The sequence below is a fragment of the Diaphorina citri genome, unplaced genomic scaffold, assembly GCF_000475195.1.
Source record: "Diaphorina citri unplaced genomic scaffold, Diaci psyllid genome assembly version 1.1 scaffold147, whole genome shotgun sequence".
Lineage (NCBI taxonomy): Eukaryota > Metazoa > Arthropoda > Insecta > Hemiptera > Psyllidae > Diaphorina > Diaphorina citri.
The window spans coordinates 60606-76591 of NW_007377584.1; the positions used below are offsets into that span (position 1 = coordinate 60606).

A 15986-nucleotide genomic window follows, 5' to 3' on the forward strand; every position below is an offset into this window, starting at 1 on the left:
TTTTGCGTGCAAGGCGACTACATCGACAACTATGCCATGGGAGCTGACCTATTCAAGAATATGTAATTAAACAAGCCCAAGATAACAGGGAATAAAAGGATTTAGTAACCAACTTAACATCAAACTAGGAAGAGAAAAATGTACATGTAGGTACTTATTCGAACGAAAGTTTGAATATTCTCTTAGTTTTACAAGACAATAAGAGGCGACTACATCGACAACTATGCCATGGGAGCTGACCTATTCAAGAATATTTAATTAAACAAGCCCAACATAACAGGGAATAAAAGGATTTAGTAACCAACTAAACATCAAACTAGGAAGAGAAAAATGTACATGTAGGTACTTATTCGAACGAAAGTTTGAATATTCTCTTAGTTTTACAAGACAATAAGCCGATTAGTTAAAGAAGGTACATCGTCATTTGTCACCTCTCATAAAGCTGCAATTCGTTCTTCCACATTAAAAATGGCTTTCTAGAAAGACATACAAATCAATCAAGCTAAAAAAATGACATTACTGGACATTAAGAAAACTGTTTGTATTTTAAACCAAATTTAATTTTATCGATTTTAGTTTGACTAACGGAGATTGATTTATAATGTAATCAGTCATTCAGACCGACAGCTTCCTATTATTAACCTTTTATTGATATATTTTTGTTGAACTTTAGACCCCTCTGGCTGTTATGAGGAGTGTCTACAACATATCGACTGTGTTTTTTCGACTCCTGTGGTAAAGGGACTTTATATGCTATTCTTTTCTACAAAATGTAACTTTTCATTCAACTTTATTTCAGAGTGTTCAATTATTCACTGCAGTAGCTGTAGAGTCAGCAGGGATCGACTACCACGTCGTGCTAGCTCAGAATGCACTGCAGCAATGTCTCGACTATCCTGAACTGCAGGATGAACTGATCTGTATTCTAGTCATAGGTACATCGTCATTTGTCACCTCTCATAAAGCTTCAATTCGTTCTTCCACATTAAAAATGGCTTTCTAGAAAGACATACAAATCAATCAAGCTAAAAAAATGACATTACCGGACATTAAGAAAACCGTTTGTATTTAAACCAAATTAAATTTTATCGATTTTAGTTTGACTAACGGAGATTGATTTATAATGTAATCAGTCATTCAGACCGACAGCTTCCTATTATTAACCTTTTCTCCTTTTATGCATCTACTCTTCTTTGCCAGCAAGTTACTTTGTATCAAATGACTGGCTATTAAAATAGGTTGTGGTCATTTTTGAGAAGGTCAATTCGGATAAAAATAGAAATTTCTTCAGTTAACAATCATCACGAAAAAAAAATATTCAACTATAGGCACAAACTCAAAGTAACAACATAGAAGATTCGTAGAATAGAATGTGCTCTCTTTATACTCCCAGCTCTCGGAATGAGACTGAAAAGTCCTTTTACCCTCGCAGCTTAAACAAGTTCTATTATTTATAAACAGCATTTATCAGTAAACATCTACCAACGTATGAACACATCAGAAATCTGAATAAAAATAGCAAAGGATGGGAGTGAAAGGGCGTTTTATGTTGGATAAGTGGATAGTGAACCGTTACCTAGGGCAAAGCTCGGATGAGTCAGTGTGATATGAATCACTCTGCTAATAACTGTGGTAAATTAAACAGTATAAGCTTTATCTATGATTTCCTGAGGATAAATAATTACACCGTTTCTTGGAAACTTGGGGAAATAAATAATATCAACGAGTAGGTCTCGGTACAAATTTGTCGTATGCAGGAGACAAGTCGAAGTTACCTTAAACTCTAAGCACTCTCGAAGAAATTCGAAAATAAATAACATCAACGAGTAGGTCTCGGTACAAATTTGTCGTATGCAGGAGACAAGTCGAAGTTACCTTAAACTCTAAGCACTCTCGAAGAGATTCGACTGATCAGTGAAAAATTAGGTCACAGGACACAGAACAAACTAACTGTCAGAAAAACGAACTTTTTCCTATATAAAAATACGTGGAGATAGGTACTCATGACTAATTTACAAAAACAAACTTTTTCACTCATAAGTCATACATATTGCTTGATGCTATACTTCAAGAGAGATACTTGTAAAATCAGCCTAGAAAAACAAACTTTTTCGTCCATTATTTTCAACTTTCTGTTGTATTTCTTTTCCAGAATGCCCAACGACGCAATGCCACCAAACTCCTGTTGAACAAAGACAAAAACAAACCTGACATCGAAGGCTGGTTGACCAAAGTTAGGAATGGTCATTCGAAGAAATGTTGGTGCGTTTTAGTGGGAAAAATGTTTTTGTACTTCAAGTCACCATCTGATAATGTAAGTACATAACACGGAAACTAAAGGATCAGAATTACTGATGCCTACTAGGTATAAAGTTTTAAAAAAAAGTACCTATTTAAGCCCGGATCCATAGTCACTGTTTTTCTGGTTTAAAGTAGGCAATTTTAACTGATCGGTATACCTATAAAGTTTTAAAAAAAAGTACCTATTTAAGCCCGGATCCATAGTCACTGTTTTTCTGGTTTAAAGTAGGCAATTTTAACTGATCGGTAAAATCGTCAAATTTCATTATGATCAACAAACTTTGATTTGAATAATGTAATAGGAAAATAGAGTAGCCCCGAGTTCTCAACCCTAAAAGATAACAAGTATAGCACGGAGAAAAATAAGTTCAAGTGCTGTACAAGCTACGAGTATATACCTATTCTGACTCTAACGCCTCTAATCGTACTTCTTGATATAATGTTGTGTATAAAATAAAAATTCAGCTGGTTCTTCATTCATCTGCCAAGCGTTCCTTATCTAATCTTCATATTTCTTGTTCCACATCTTCCACGCAATCCGAAATAAGTTCAAGTGCTGTACAAACTATATATTCTGACTCTAATGCCTCGAATCGTACTTCTTGATATAATGTTGTGTATAGAATAAAAATTCAGCTGGTTCTTCATTCATCTGCCAAGCGTTCCTTATCTAATCTTCATATTTCTTGTTCCACATCTTCCACGCAGTCCAAGTCGTTCTAGATTTCCACGCAACCTCTTCTGTAATTAAATACGGGCACTCCTCGAAATATTTCCCGACAGCTGAGCCCAAACATGAAAATCTCATCTTACACCTAAACCACGACGTTAGAGCTTTGTAATCTAGATAAATAGATTTGATATTGGGAACGTCCAACGTCATTGGGTACGTCAGAACGAGAGAAACACATGTATCACCCGAACCTTAAAAAAAAACTTAATGCAAAAAAAAAAAAAAAAAAAGAGAAGTACAAAAATGGAGATCCAAACATAATAGAAGTTTCCATAGGAAATTCGTATTAAATATGAGATCTGTTTTGCATGTATGTTCTGCGCTACAGTGGCCCACTCAAATATTTCAAACCACGCTTCGTCATTGCGATGACTTGGTCTATAGGGTCCAGGGAAATCTTGTAGTCGACTTCTAGATCAGTAGTTAGAGGAAACTACGAGTTTCCATGGATTGTTGCTGAAAGAACAAGAGTTAGAAAGAAACCTTTGTGGAAAGAAAAATCATGGTGTGGGATTACCTTGTTCTACAATTTTTGGTAATATCTCTCTAAAATAGTGAACTATTAGACTAAACATAAGCAGCTTTAACTTCATGGTCAATTTCAGTTCAGAAAATCCATTTTGATACGTCCGGAAACCCTATAAGAAATCCTTGTTTTCAAAACTTGGTCATGTGTCTTTAACAACCAAGCTATAAATATATTTATAGAGAAAAATATTTTATTTCTGAGTTCTTGAAAAGAATTGCGACATTCTTCATAAACTTTGAATTGATTGATGGGGTTTACATCCGATTTTACTTCGACAGATCGACAGTATTTATTTCCTTCGTTTTTCAGTAGGTTGATTGACATTGCCTTGTGCTAGATCAAATATATCCGTTCATATCTCTTGTGTATTGTGTTATCCATTTCAGACTCCATTAGGCCAAATCAACATGAAAGATGCACGGGTTGAAGAGGTGGAACAAATCAGTGATTCGGATAGCGAAGAGAAGGAGGCAGATTCCGACAAACTCACCATTGGCATTTTTCCGTCCCAAAGTCCACCCACCTACTTGTTGATGTCAACGAAACAAGAAAAAGTGAGTTTTTGAGCTGATAAATTGGTCGAAAAATTCATTTGTTTTTGGCAATAGGATTTAGTAGCAAAACTTCGAGTTAGTCGCAATAGAATTAACCAATAGAAAATCCAATTATCAAGAATTTAAAATCAGTGATGTACAACAAACTAGCGAAATACTGCGGTCCTAGGTCTTATTCAAATCTGTACTCTAGCAGGTTTTTTACGAGGCAGTCTCAGATGACACAGTTCATAAACTTCTCTTATTATTAGTCAGTTAGGGACACAATAACAGGTTGACTGTGGGTATAAGCACTTACACCCAAGTAAAAAGTATATTGGAAGCACCAAATCCGCCTTCAGCATAAACTTATGTTTTCTACGTGAGATATTAATTTTCTCACATTTCGACTAAACTCCTGTCGGCGCAGTATAGTGATAATTGCAGTGGTCACTCCTACCTGGTCAAAGTGTGCAGTTAACACTGCAGTGAAACGAAATTAATTGATAAATTAAAATAATGACTGTGCAACGTAGAAATTATCGTGTCTACAACATAAAGGAAAATGTAGTCATAATGTTAAATGCACCTATCATCACACTATCAAGACATCTCTTTTCGTAACAAAGTGTGCAGTTAACACTGCAGTGAAACGAAATTAATTGATAAATTAAAATAATGACTGTGCAACGTGGAAATTATCGTGTCTACAACATAAAGGAAAATGTAGTCATAATGTTAAATGCACCTATCATCACACTATCAAGACATCTCTTTTCGGACCGCCCTTTTTAGCATGAAACAAACAGATCTTTATTCTAAGCCTCGATCACAAGCGTTGATTTATTTCTTCTAGGACTCCTGGATGTACCATCTAACCAGAGCATGAAACAAACAGATCTTTATTCTAAGCCTCGATCACAAGCGTTGATTTATTTCTTCTAGGACTCCTGGATGTACCATCTAACCATTGTGTCAAGGGCTGGAGCCAATGAAGGCACGCAGTATGAGCAATTAGTCCAGAAACTTATGGACACTGAAGGAGACCCGAGTAAGCAGAAGTTCTAAACTTTTGACTAATTTCGAAAAGACGGCATTAGCTTGATCTTGGTAAAAATATTGGGCATACCTACATCGCTGAAAGCCCAGAGGAGGGTCATTTTAATTATTAGCTACAGTTATGGAGGCCACATAAAAGTACAAAAGACTTTTATAGCAATTATTCGCGTGGTTTCAAATAACATCTTGTGGAGACATCCACTAATATTGTACTCAAGTCTTCAAGATCTCAATTTTCAACTTACCTTTATGATCCATCTAACCATTGTGTCAAGGGCTGGAGCCAATGAAGGCACGCAGTATGAGCAATTAGTCCAGAAACTTATGGACACTGAAGGAGACCCGAGTAAGCAGAAGTTCTAAACTTTTGACTAATTTCGAAAAGACGGCATTAGCTTGATCTTGGTAAAAATATTGGGCATACCTACATCGCTGAAAGCCCAGAAGAGGGTCATTTTAATTATTATAGCTACAGTTATGGAGGCCACATAAAAGTACAAAAGACTTTTATAAATTTATAGCAATTATTCACGTGGTTTCAAATAACATCTTGTGGAGACATCCACTAATATTGTACTCAAGTCTTCAAGATCTCAATTTTCAACTTACCTTTATGATCTTTTATTGTGATTTTAGACTGCATTTTGTGGAGGCATCCACTAATGTTGTACTCTAAGGACCCTCTCACAGCTCCACTTACAACTTTGACCTCGGAGAGTCTCCAAAACGAAGCCATAAAATTATTTAAGGTGCGTATTTTTTCTTTGGTGAATAAAGAATCATCATCCACCATCAAAATTACAAAAAGTAAGAAGAAAATAAATATTTACTCAAGTGATTAAAGGCAAATACCTTATTTAGCCTGTTGTCACAGGCTAAATCAATACATACTTTAAAAAGGTGGCCCTAACTCCTTCACGAATAGTTTTTTGCGCAAAGAGGACGAAGGTTGATAGAATGAATATCAGACTAGACCTCCTTACAAATTTAGTTTAGTGATAAACTTGTCACATCCACCAATTTTACTTCATTAGTACGTGTGTAAGATACAATATCATTATTTCCTTGGGAGTTGCATCAGACTATTGATATATTATCTGCAAAATAATTACATGAAATTAGTGGATGTGTCAAGTTTGCCATATTGAACTACCATATTGAACTACCTAGCTCTGAGCAATAATCTCAGAAATTAATAAATACCCATGCCATGATTTCGTGGGATGTATTGTGAACCAATTTGGTCCTCATTTGAAAGGGAAATTTGGTTGATTTTAGAAATTATTAATTTAACTAGCCATTCGTATATCTTTCAGATTGACCATGGTGAATTGGAAAATGACAAATCTGGAGCGGGTAGTAAGGAACTTGAAATTTGATTGATTTTAGAAATTATTAATCTAACTAGCCATTCGTATATCTTTCAGATTGACCATGGTGAATTGGAAAATGACAAATCTGGAGCGGGTAGTAAGGAACTTCTTATTCTGCAAGCTTTGGATAGATTTTACCCCTACAAATACAGAGACTCGTTGACCCAAGAAGAATTGACGTAAGTTCTTTTTGAAGTTCTGCTGAATTTGAATATCCGCACACTTGGAACTAACTCTTTCGTCCTAGTTATTCTAGTTAAGTAGGTAATTTTATGTTTGAATCAAATAATAAAATACTAATATTTTGACTTTTTCAATTATTTTCTCAGGGAGCTCCAAGGCAAATTGCAAGAGAAATGGCTCTCACTCAAGGGGAGAACTGTGCTGGATTGCGTCCGAATCTATCTGAATTGCACCAAAAAGTGGCCTTACTTCGGAGCCTCCAACCATCAAAATTACAAAAAGTAAGAAGAAAATAAATATTTACTCAAGTGATTAAAGTCAAATACTTTATTTAGCCTGTTGTCACAGGCTAAATCAATACATACTTTAAAAAGGTGGCCCTAACTCCTTCACGAATAGTTTTTTGCGCTTGATATATTTTTGTTGAATTTTAGACCCCTCTGGCTGTTACAAGGAGTGTCATGTTGTAGACATCGACTGTGTTTTTTCGACTGCTGTGGTAAAGGGACTTTATATGCTATTCTTTTCTACGAAATCTAACTTTTCATTGAACTTTATTTCAGAGTGTTCAATTATTCACTGCAGTAGCTGTAGAGTCAGCAGGGATTGACTACCACGTCGTGCTAGCTCAGAATGCACTGCAGCAATGTCTCGACTATCCTGAACTGCAGGATGAACTGATCTGTATTCTAGTCAAGCAAACGTCCAAACATGTGCTCCATAAACATGGAGTCCAAGTAAGTTGGAAAATATTCACACCAAAATTAATAAATTATCTAATACCTATATAAAAATGAATATTTGTTTGTTTGTGTGTGTGTGTTTGATCGAACTTTATGCCTGGCCAAACCGCTCATCCGATTGCTATGAAACTTTGTCAACTTATTGCTTGCACTCCCGTGAAGGTTATAGGCTATTTTCCGGTACGTTTTTGTTAAGCTACGTCGAGCAAGACCATTAAATGGATGAGTGGCATGAACGGCCATGCCTTGAGGATTTACTAGCAGAAATCCGGAGCGAAGCGACAGGTTTCGGCTAGGATCTAATAAAAATAATACAGTCGAACCTGTCTAAGTGGGAAACCTGGATAACTGGGAACAAAATCGTGGTCCCTTCATTTTTTACTAAAAAAAACTGTTTATGGGAAAATCGAGCCTCTATAAGTGGGAATTACTTTTTTAGATACTTGGTCCGGAGCCTCTGTAAGTGGGAAAGGTTGCCTTTTTCCTAGGTCCGGAGCCTTCAGCGGACCACTGTCAGTGGGAAGTTTGTAGGAAAGCATAGTAACCCTTACTGACAGATTCTTCTTCCTCCAAACCAGTGTTCACATTTACCTCTATAAGTGGGGCTAGGAAAACGGTAACCTCTCTAAGTAGGAAACTTTTTAACTGGAAAACCTGGATAAGTGGGAAAAAATTGTCAGTCCCTTGGATTCCCACTTAGACAGGTTCGACTGTAATTAGAAGGGTGGGAAAAGCCCTCGAACCTAGCGATTGGTAAACTATTTAGTAAGCCATAAAAAAGGTACATTTCCTTCTTTGTTTTCCCCCAAAACATCTGCAGTAGCAAAATTTCCCACAAAAATTAATAAATATCTAATAAAAATAATACAGTCGAACCTGTCTAAGTGGGACTCGTCTAAGTGGGAAACCTGTATAACTCGGAAAAAAAATCGTGGCCCCTTCATTTTTTACTAAAAAAAACTATTTAAATGGGAAAATCGAGCCTCTATAAGTGGGAATGACTTTTTCTAGATACTTGGTCCGGAGCCTCTGTAAGTGGGAAAGGTTGCCTTTTTCCTAGGTCCGGAGCCTTCAGCGGACCTCTGTAAGTGGGAATTTGTAGGAAAGCATAGTAACCCTTACTGACAGATTCCTCTTCCTCCAAACCAGTGTTCACATTTACCTCTATAAGTGGGACTAGGAAATCGGCAACCTCTCTAAGTGGGAAACTTTTTAACTGGAAAACCTGGATAAGTGGGAAAAATTGTCAGTCCCTTGGATTCCCACTTAGACAGGTTCGACTGTAATTAGAAGGGTGGGAAAAGCCCTCGAACTTAGCGATTGGTAAACTATTTAGTAAGCCATAAAAAAGGTACATTTCCTTCTTTGTTTTCCCCCAAAACATCTGCAGTAGCAAAATTTCTTCAAAGGTCGTTAGCAAGGTCGAATGATGAAACGAATCCTATGGCCGCCTGTAAATACATTTAGGTATGCAATGTGCTCCAAGTGAAACATTCAATGTGATATTATTTTTCCCCATTTCATTCTCTGGTTCTTTATTGAATGGCGTTTTGCCTACTAGTTACAAGGGGTATTATAGGAATCCAACATTCAAGAATTAATGGTTTCTCGGATGTTGCATCCTGTAACAAAGAACCTACCGAGATCTTCTAGTCTTCCACACACTTTTATTCAAAAGGGTCCAAGGCACACTTTTAGGAGCAGATGTTTCTTGGGGAAAAGGGGCACGTGGCACCTTGGATACAATTCCAACAATTTGAACGTTTTCAAACATAATGAACAAAAATACCATTTACAAATTCACTGAATTTTCAAGGAGATATTTTCAAAGAGACTTTCATTGGACATGTCATTGTAAACAGTCATCAAGGCAACATAATCAACGCGACGACCAGATGGGAAGAAAGAAATTGAAACTTTGAAACTGTAAAATTACGATTCGTATAGTAGAAATTAAAGAAAAGAGTCTAAATAAACAATACAAAAGACGAAAAATCAGAGATCGAAAACGTAAATGGCCATTTCCATTATTTCAGCAATTACTTCTTTGTGCCACTCAATCCCTGTTCACGTGTGACGCTACGGGTACAGAATCTCCTACCGTTGTGGTTCTATTTCAGATCCTCGAAGTCACCCTCCTAATAGCGGATTACATGAACGCGTTCGGACATGGTGGAACGCCCTGTGGTACTCTCACCCGAAGTATTCAATCTCCAGATCTACTGAAATGCACAACATCCGATCAGCAAGGTCTCTCCCGGACTGATACACTCAAATATAAAAGCAATTTCTTGGACGCTACCTACCGTTGCCATCCCGCCTTCTCAAATACCGTCCGTGCCTGATTCCAAGTCCAACCCTTCGCCATCCGTCTTTATTCAGGGCTGGCAACTGTTGGCGCTGGCTGTCTCCTTGTTCTTACCCCGCAATAAGAAGTTGCTGTGGTACTTGAAGCTGCATCTTCAAAGGAACGCAGATACAAAGTAAGTTCGACATAGAGACGTGTAAAGAACAGGTGAGTCATAAAAAAGAACTATTTTTTTCAGAAGATTACTCAGTAAATTGAGTCAGATCAAATGCCTGACCATTTTCTTCAATCTTGCTATGTATAAGACCTGGAGAAATCAATATCGTTCGCAGTATTCTTGCACTTTTTTTTAGTTAGTTTTACGTGAAAGAAATACTCGGATTTTTGACCGTCAGCTACCTAGGTATTAATCGATACTTAGATACCTGCTTATGAAGTAAGTACTCGGTGATCTTTATTTTTATTGGTCTTACATTACAGCAAAATAAAAATGTGTCACTGCACTGCAGCTGTTATTAGATTAAAATTATTTAGGTACTCCCAAAGTTTACATTTAATCTATTTTCTATGTATTTAGGATGCTTTCTTAAAGCACCGCTATTCTCCGTTATTTTGTTATATCTCCATATTTACTTACAAAAGAAACTGAATACAAAGTTTCAAATGATACTAAAATAAGATGAATTTATTTGTCTCCAAAACTCCACAGGAACTTACAAACAGTACAAAAAATGTAAATATTCTTTCTCTGTCTTATTTCCGTTTCACTTTTTTCCTTCTTTTGAAAAAAGGTTTTTGGGATATGGAAGTTAGAAAAAAATGATTTATAATTCAAAATATATCAAAAAATTAGTTTATGTCTCCGTAAGGTTTTCTAAAACTAATTCTATTTTATATTTGTATGAAAATGTATGCATTCTATTATGCTCCATTTATTAATTCCTTGTCTTTCCTTTTTCTTCGTAAATTGTTACCAATATCCGCTTATGCTGTCACTGGAATTAGTTCCATTATTGGGGAATAGCTATTAAAAATGACAGACAAATAAAAACCTAGTTAGGTCGGTTATGATCGGAACCAAACATCGCAACCAAATCAAATAACATTGCAACCAAATCAAATTTTTCAATATTGATTCTGGTCAACATTAGAGTGAGGGTGATTGTCCGTTTGTCTGTGGTAGGTATAAAGCAGAGAAAGAAAAGACCACAGCAACTACAAAAGACATTTCTCTGAGACTCAACCAAATCAAATAACATCGCAACCAAATCAAATTTTTCAATATTGATTCTGGTCAACATTAGGGTGAGGGTGATTGTCCGTTTGTCTGTGGTAGGTATAAAGCAGAGAAAGAAAAGACCACAGCAACTACAAAAGACATTTCTCTGAGACTTAACCAAATCAAATTTTTCAATATTGATTCTGGTCAACATTAGAGTGAGGGTGATTGTCTGTTTGTCTGTGGTAGGTATAAAGCAGAGAAAGAAAAGACCACAGCAACTACAAAAGACATTTCTCTGAGACTGAGGATATCTGGGTAGCCTACGGAAACGTGTATCATAGGTACTGCACAGAGATACAATTTTTATTTAGATATTCATAAATTTATGAGGTACTTCGTGAGTAGGTAGGTAGATACTTGGTTAATGTTGAAAATTATTTGAAGAATTTCTAATTACACACCTACTTTGCAGGACTGAATGTGGCAAGTATGCCGCGTATTGTGAGAGAGCATTGGAACGAACAATCAAGAATGGCGGAAGAGAAGTAAAGCCTTCGTATAATCATTAATTTAAACTTGCTTCCCTCTCTACAATTCCAATATCTTCAGCTCCTTTCTTTACAATTTGTTTTTATTATTGATATCAGTCCAAAGCTTTTTGTTACAAGATTAAGATAAGTTTATTTACTCTTGAGCTTTCTTAGTAGGTAATTTTATTAATGTTTGAATCAAATAATAAAATACTAATATTTTGACTTTTTCAATTATTTTCTCAGGGAGCTCCAAGGCAAATTGCAAGAGAAATGGCTCTCACTCAAGGGGAGAACTGTGCTGGATTGCGTCCGAATCTATCTGAATTGCACCAAAAAGTGGCCTTACTTCGGAGCCTCCTTGTTTCAAGCCAAAGTAAGTCCGAAAAAAATAACGCAAATATAAAACCTAATCAGGTCCAAATATTTTTCCTTGTAAATTCCGACTATAAAAATTTCCTATTTGTAAACCGGTCCTCTGCTAATTAATAGAACCGCGCTTTGCAGGAATCCGAGTGCGTCATAAAACCGAAAATTTATTCCAAAATGAAGATGATCCGTGGAGCCTCCTTGTTTCAAGCCAAAGTAAGTCTGAAAAAAATAACGCAAATATATAACCTAATCAGGTCCAAATATTTTTCCTTGTAAATTCCGACTATAAAAATTTCCTATTTGTAAACTGGTCCTCTGCTAATTAATAGAACCGCGCTTTGCAGGAATCCGAGTGCGTCATAAAACCGAAAATTTATTCCAAAATGAAGATGATCCGGGTTCCTTGTTTGGGGTTTCACAATACCATCATCTCTGGAGAGTGGGTGTTGACATCTATTTATTATTTTCTAATTTTATAACTCATCTTGTCTGTTTTTCAGTTCAAGACAGGTGAAGGCAATGTGGTGTGGCTTGCAGTGGCAGAGGATGCAGTGTCTCTTCTAGAACTTGGCACCATGAAAACGTTATCCCGCTTCATGTACTCGAATATCTTGACGTTCGGTGGAAGTCAGGATGATTTCATGCTGGTATACAGTACGGCCGATCATTCAACGTCACAGAAATTGCTTTTCGTTCTGAGTAAAGCCAAGGTTAGTATCCTGGCTACATGTTTAAAAGTTCGTATAAACAATAAAGCACAAAATTAGGCACGAGAAAACAAAATACATGGGTCAAATCATATGTTCTACTCGTATTTCTGTGTCCCTTTAAATTAAAGAGCCTTTAGATTTGGAATTCGACACCGACGACGCTATATTATTCTGTCAATTCTCATTCCATTCGTCTGGTTCTATTTTCATATGTTCTACTCGTATTTCTGTGTCCTGTTAAATTAAAGAGCCTTTAGATTTGGAATTCGACACCGACGACGCTATATTATTCTGTCAATTCTCATTCCATTCGTCTGGTTCTATTTCAGATCCTCGAAGTCACCCTCCTAATAGCGGATTACATGAACGCGTTCGGACATGGTGGAACGCCCTGTGGTACTCTCACCCGAAGTATTCAATCTCCAGATCTACTGAAATGCACAACATCCGATCAGCAAGGTCTCTCCCGGACTGATACACTCAAATATAAAAGCAATTTCCTGGACGCTACTTTATGATATTGAATTTGAAGATCAATCAAGTTTTAATAAGAAAATAATTCTTGGGAATATCTTCATCGATCTTTTGTCAAAAATACCTAAAATTTCAATCTTTCTTTCAATGTGTGCAGGCGTGAGAAAAAGGGGAGATTTTTAGATTTATAAAATCTCTTGAAAATTGATGAGAATTGATTCTTCAGCCAATTATTTCTCTTAAGATTTCATAAAGCATATTTGGTGTGGAAGTCAGTCATATCTAGGTAATTATACCTACTTTTTAGCATGTTTATTATAAATCTATTTCTTACGTGTAGGTTATGAAAGATTTACCATGTATTTTCCATGTGTTGTATTGTATTCCATGTGATAAATTGTACCATATCTCGTTTGTCTGATTTATGCATAGATGGTTTTTGCCTAACTGATAAAATTTATTTGTAGGATTTTGCTCCCTACTTATTGATTCTGACAAGCTTTAATTGGTATTTAACGTATGTCATGCGCTCTTGTAAAAGGAGCTAATTAGAAATAATTAAATATAGGGGGGGGGGGGGAAAAATTATTTGTTTTCTTCAAACATTATCTCAGGTACAATATAAAGAAAATTACCTACCTTGGGTCTATATTAAAATCTATTCATGTATTTTATTTTAGAGTTTTACAGAATAGAATTGATATTCTCCTTTTCCATTATGAAATTTCTTTTATAGGACTTCATAAAACTGAAATTAACTCGGGGAAAGAAATAAAGCAAACAATGAGAGCAGTTCATTATTTATCTATTTCATTCCTTTCTATTTTACCTTTAGATTTAGACAATTCAAAGGCAAAGGTACACTCCAGGCTTCAAAGCAACACACAAGGTTCCTATGCCCGCCAGTCAGTGTGGGGCCAAGACCTTTGTTTCCTCCAGCTGATTGTCGACATACAGGCTCCTCGGAGACCTCGGCCTCTTTTTCTAAACTTGACTCCAAGTATTTCCCTGTGTGATACTCATTAATATTTTGAATTTCATCTTTGTAAACTAGGTACTCAACCAGAGTTGAAATTTAAGATCATTACCTAAGAATTGTAGCAATGTAGCACCCATTGAAAACATCAAACGGTTCAAAATATTCTATTGTAAGCTCAACTAGCCGACTGAACTGATGAAAATGTTGAAGTAAAATGGTTACGTTGAAAGTTTCAAAATTCTGGACATACCGTAGAGAAAAAAATAACTGAAATTTCTCTCGAAAAATCCACGTTAACATTGTATTTGCTCATACCTACTTGTAGATCCCATTTTTTTTTATTACGTCTTTTATCACCGAGACTTTAACAGAAAACAAATAATGACTTAATTTTCTTGAGAAATATTAAAAGTACAGTAAACTTAAAAATCACGTATCAAGGAACTTGGAAAGAATTCACTCAAGTATGCTAAAGATCTCTTTGAAATCCAGAACAAAAAGTGTATTTTATTTTTATATTTTCTATGATATTGAAGTACCTATGTACTTCTTTCCTCTTTGGAACCAACGAAAGGAGGAAAGCCATGATTTCTCATTAGATTCCTACTGATTGCTTGCTCATTTGCTTTGATCTGGTGTACTTTTTATTCCCGTCTAATGTCTAATTATGTCCGTCCTACTAATTAATTTTTCGTCGAATAAGATTAATTGAACAATAATTAAGTTTACTGAAAACTTATGGTGGGTAAACCCAAACCTAAAATGACTCAAGTACTGAAGAGCTTCTGAAACAACCTCAGAAACCACCGAAATTCTTAACGTGTTAATTGTATCAAGGAACTTGGAAAGAATTCACTCAAGTATGCTAAAGATCTCTTTGAAATCCAGAACAAAAAGTGTCTTTTATTTTTATATTTTCTATGATATTGAAGTATGTACTTCTTTCCTCTTTGGAACCAACGAAAGGAGGAAAGCCATGATTTCTCATTAGATTCTCACTGATTGCTTGCTCATTTGCTTTGATCTGGTGTACTTTTTAGAAATACGATATCCGTTTAATTATGTCCGTCCTACTAATTAATTTTTCGTCGAATAAGATTAATTGAACAATAATTAAGTTTACTGAAAACTTATTGTGGGTAAACCCAAACCTAAAATGACTCAAGTACTGAAGAGCTTCTGAAACAACCTCAGAAACCACCGAAATTCTTAACGTGTTAATTTAGCTCACAAAATCATTTAATTTCTCAAAAACATCATTTTATGATTTTAATACGATTAGATCATTAGTTTATTACAAGTAATTTTACTAGGCATTAAAATGAATTTTATTAACGAAAATATTTTCGACAAAATTATTGAAAATATATGTTTTTAATATTTTTAAACTTGACGGAATGTTTCAGACCACAGTGGTAGATTTACATTAATTTGAATTTCTTTAATTGAAAAAAATATCAAATTTTAAAATCTGCAACATTGAGCTAGTAGTCTAAGAAGATCTAAGAGCTGGTACAAGTGATAGGCGAGTACTTTTAAATCTTGGAAAAAAAGCTTAGAAATTAAAATCTATAGACAGAAACTAAAAGAAGTTATTGCTTTTTACAGGTGACGGGCTTTGACGGATCGACAACCATCGAAGAATTCCTGCAAACATTGAACTCTGAAATTGACTGTCGAGATTCAAATGTTTCCGGGTTTGGTTTTTAATATTTTTAAACTTGATGGAATGTTTCAGACCACAGTGGTAGATTTACATTAATTTGAATTTCTTTAATTGAAAAAAATATCAAATTTTAAAATCTGCAACATTGTAGAAGTAAACTGAGTTATCTGGCACTCGTTTTTTTATGGCTTAATTTCTATTTGAGATTTGGTAGGATTCTAAATCCGATTTTCAAGTTTAAACTACCTATATTGAAACTCATCTTAAAATA

At 35.5% G+C, this 15986-nt stretch overlaps 1 protein-coding gene across 1 annotated transcript in view; it reads left to right on the forward strand.

Annotated features, from left to right (window-relative positions):
* LOC103505044 (uncharacterized protein CG43867) overlaps positions 1-13635 on the forward strand; it is a 45073-nt gene extending 31438 nt beyond the window's left edge. The window contains exons 11-21 of the mRNA XM_026820442.1: positions 2153-2314; positions 3950-4117; positions 5042-5147; positions 5792-5904; positions 7275-7448; positions 9491-9551; positions 9757-9937; positions 11457-11540; positions 11761-11890; positions 12387-12596; positions 12926-13635. Coding sequence (XP_026676243.1) covers positions 2153-2314; positions 3950-4117; positions 5042-5147; positions 5792-5904; positions 7275-7448; positions 9491-9551; positions 9757-9937; positions 11457-11540; positions 11761-11890; positions 12387-12596; positions 12926-13114 — 1578 coding nt within the window. The 3' untranslated portion in view covers positions 13115-13635. The remainder of the gene's footprint in view (positions 1-2152; positions 2315-3949; positions 4118-5041; positions 5148-5791; positions 5905-7274; positions 7449-9490; positions 9552-9756; positions 9938-11456; positions 11541-11760; positions 11891-12386; positions 12597-12925) is intronic.
* The last annotated feature ends 2351 nt before the right edge of the window (positions 13636-15986 follow it).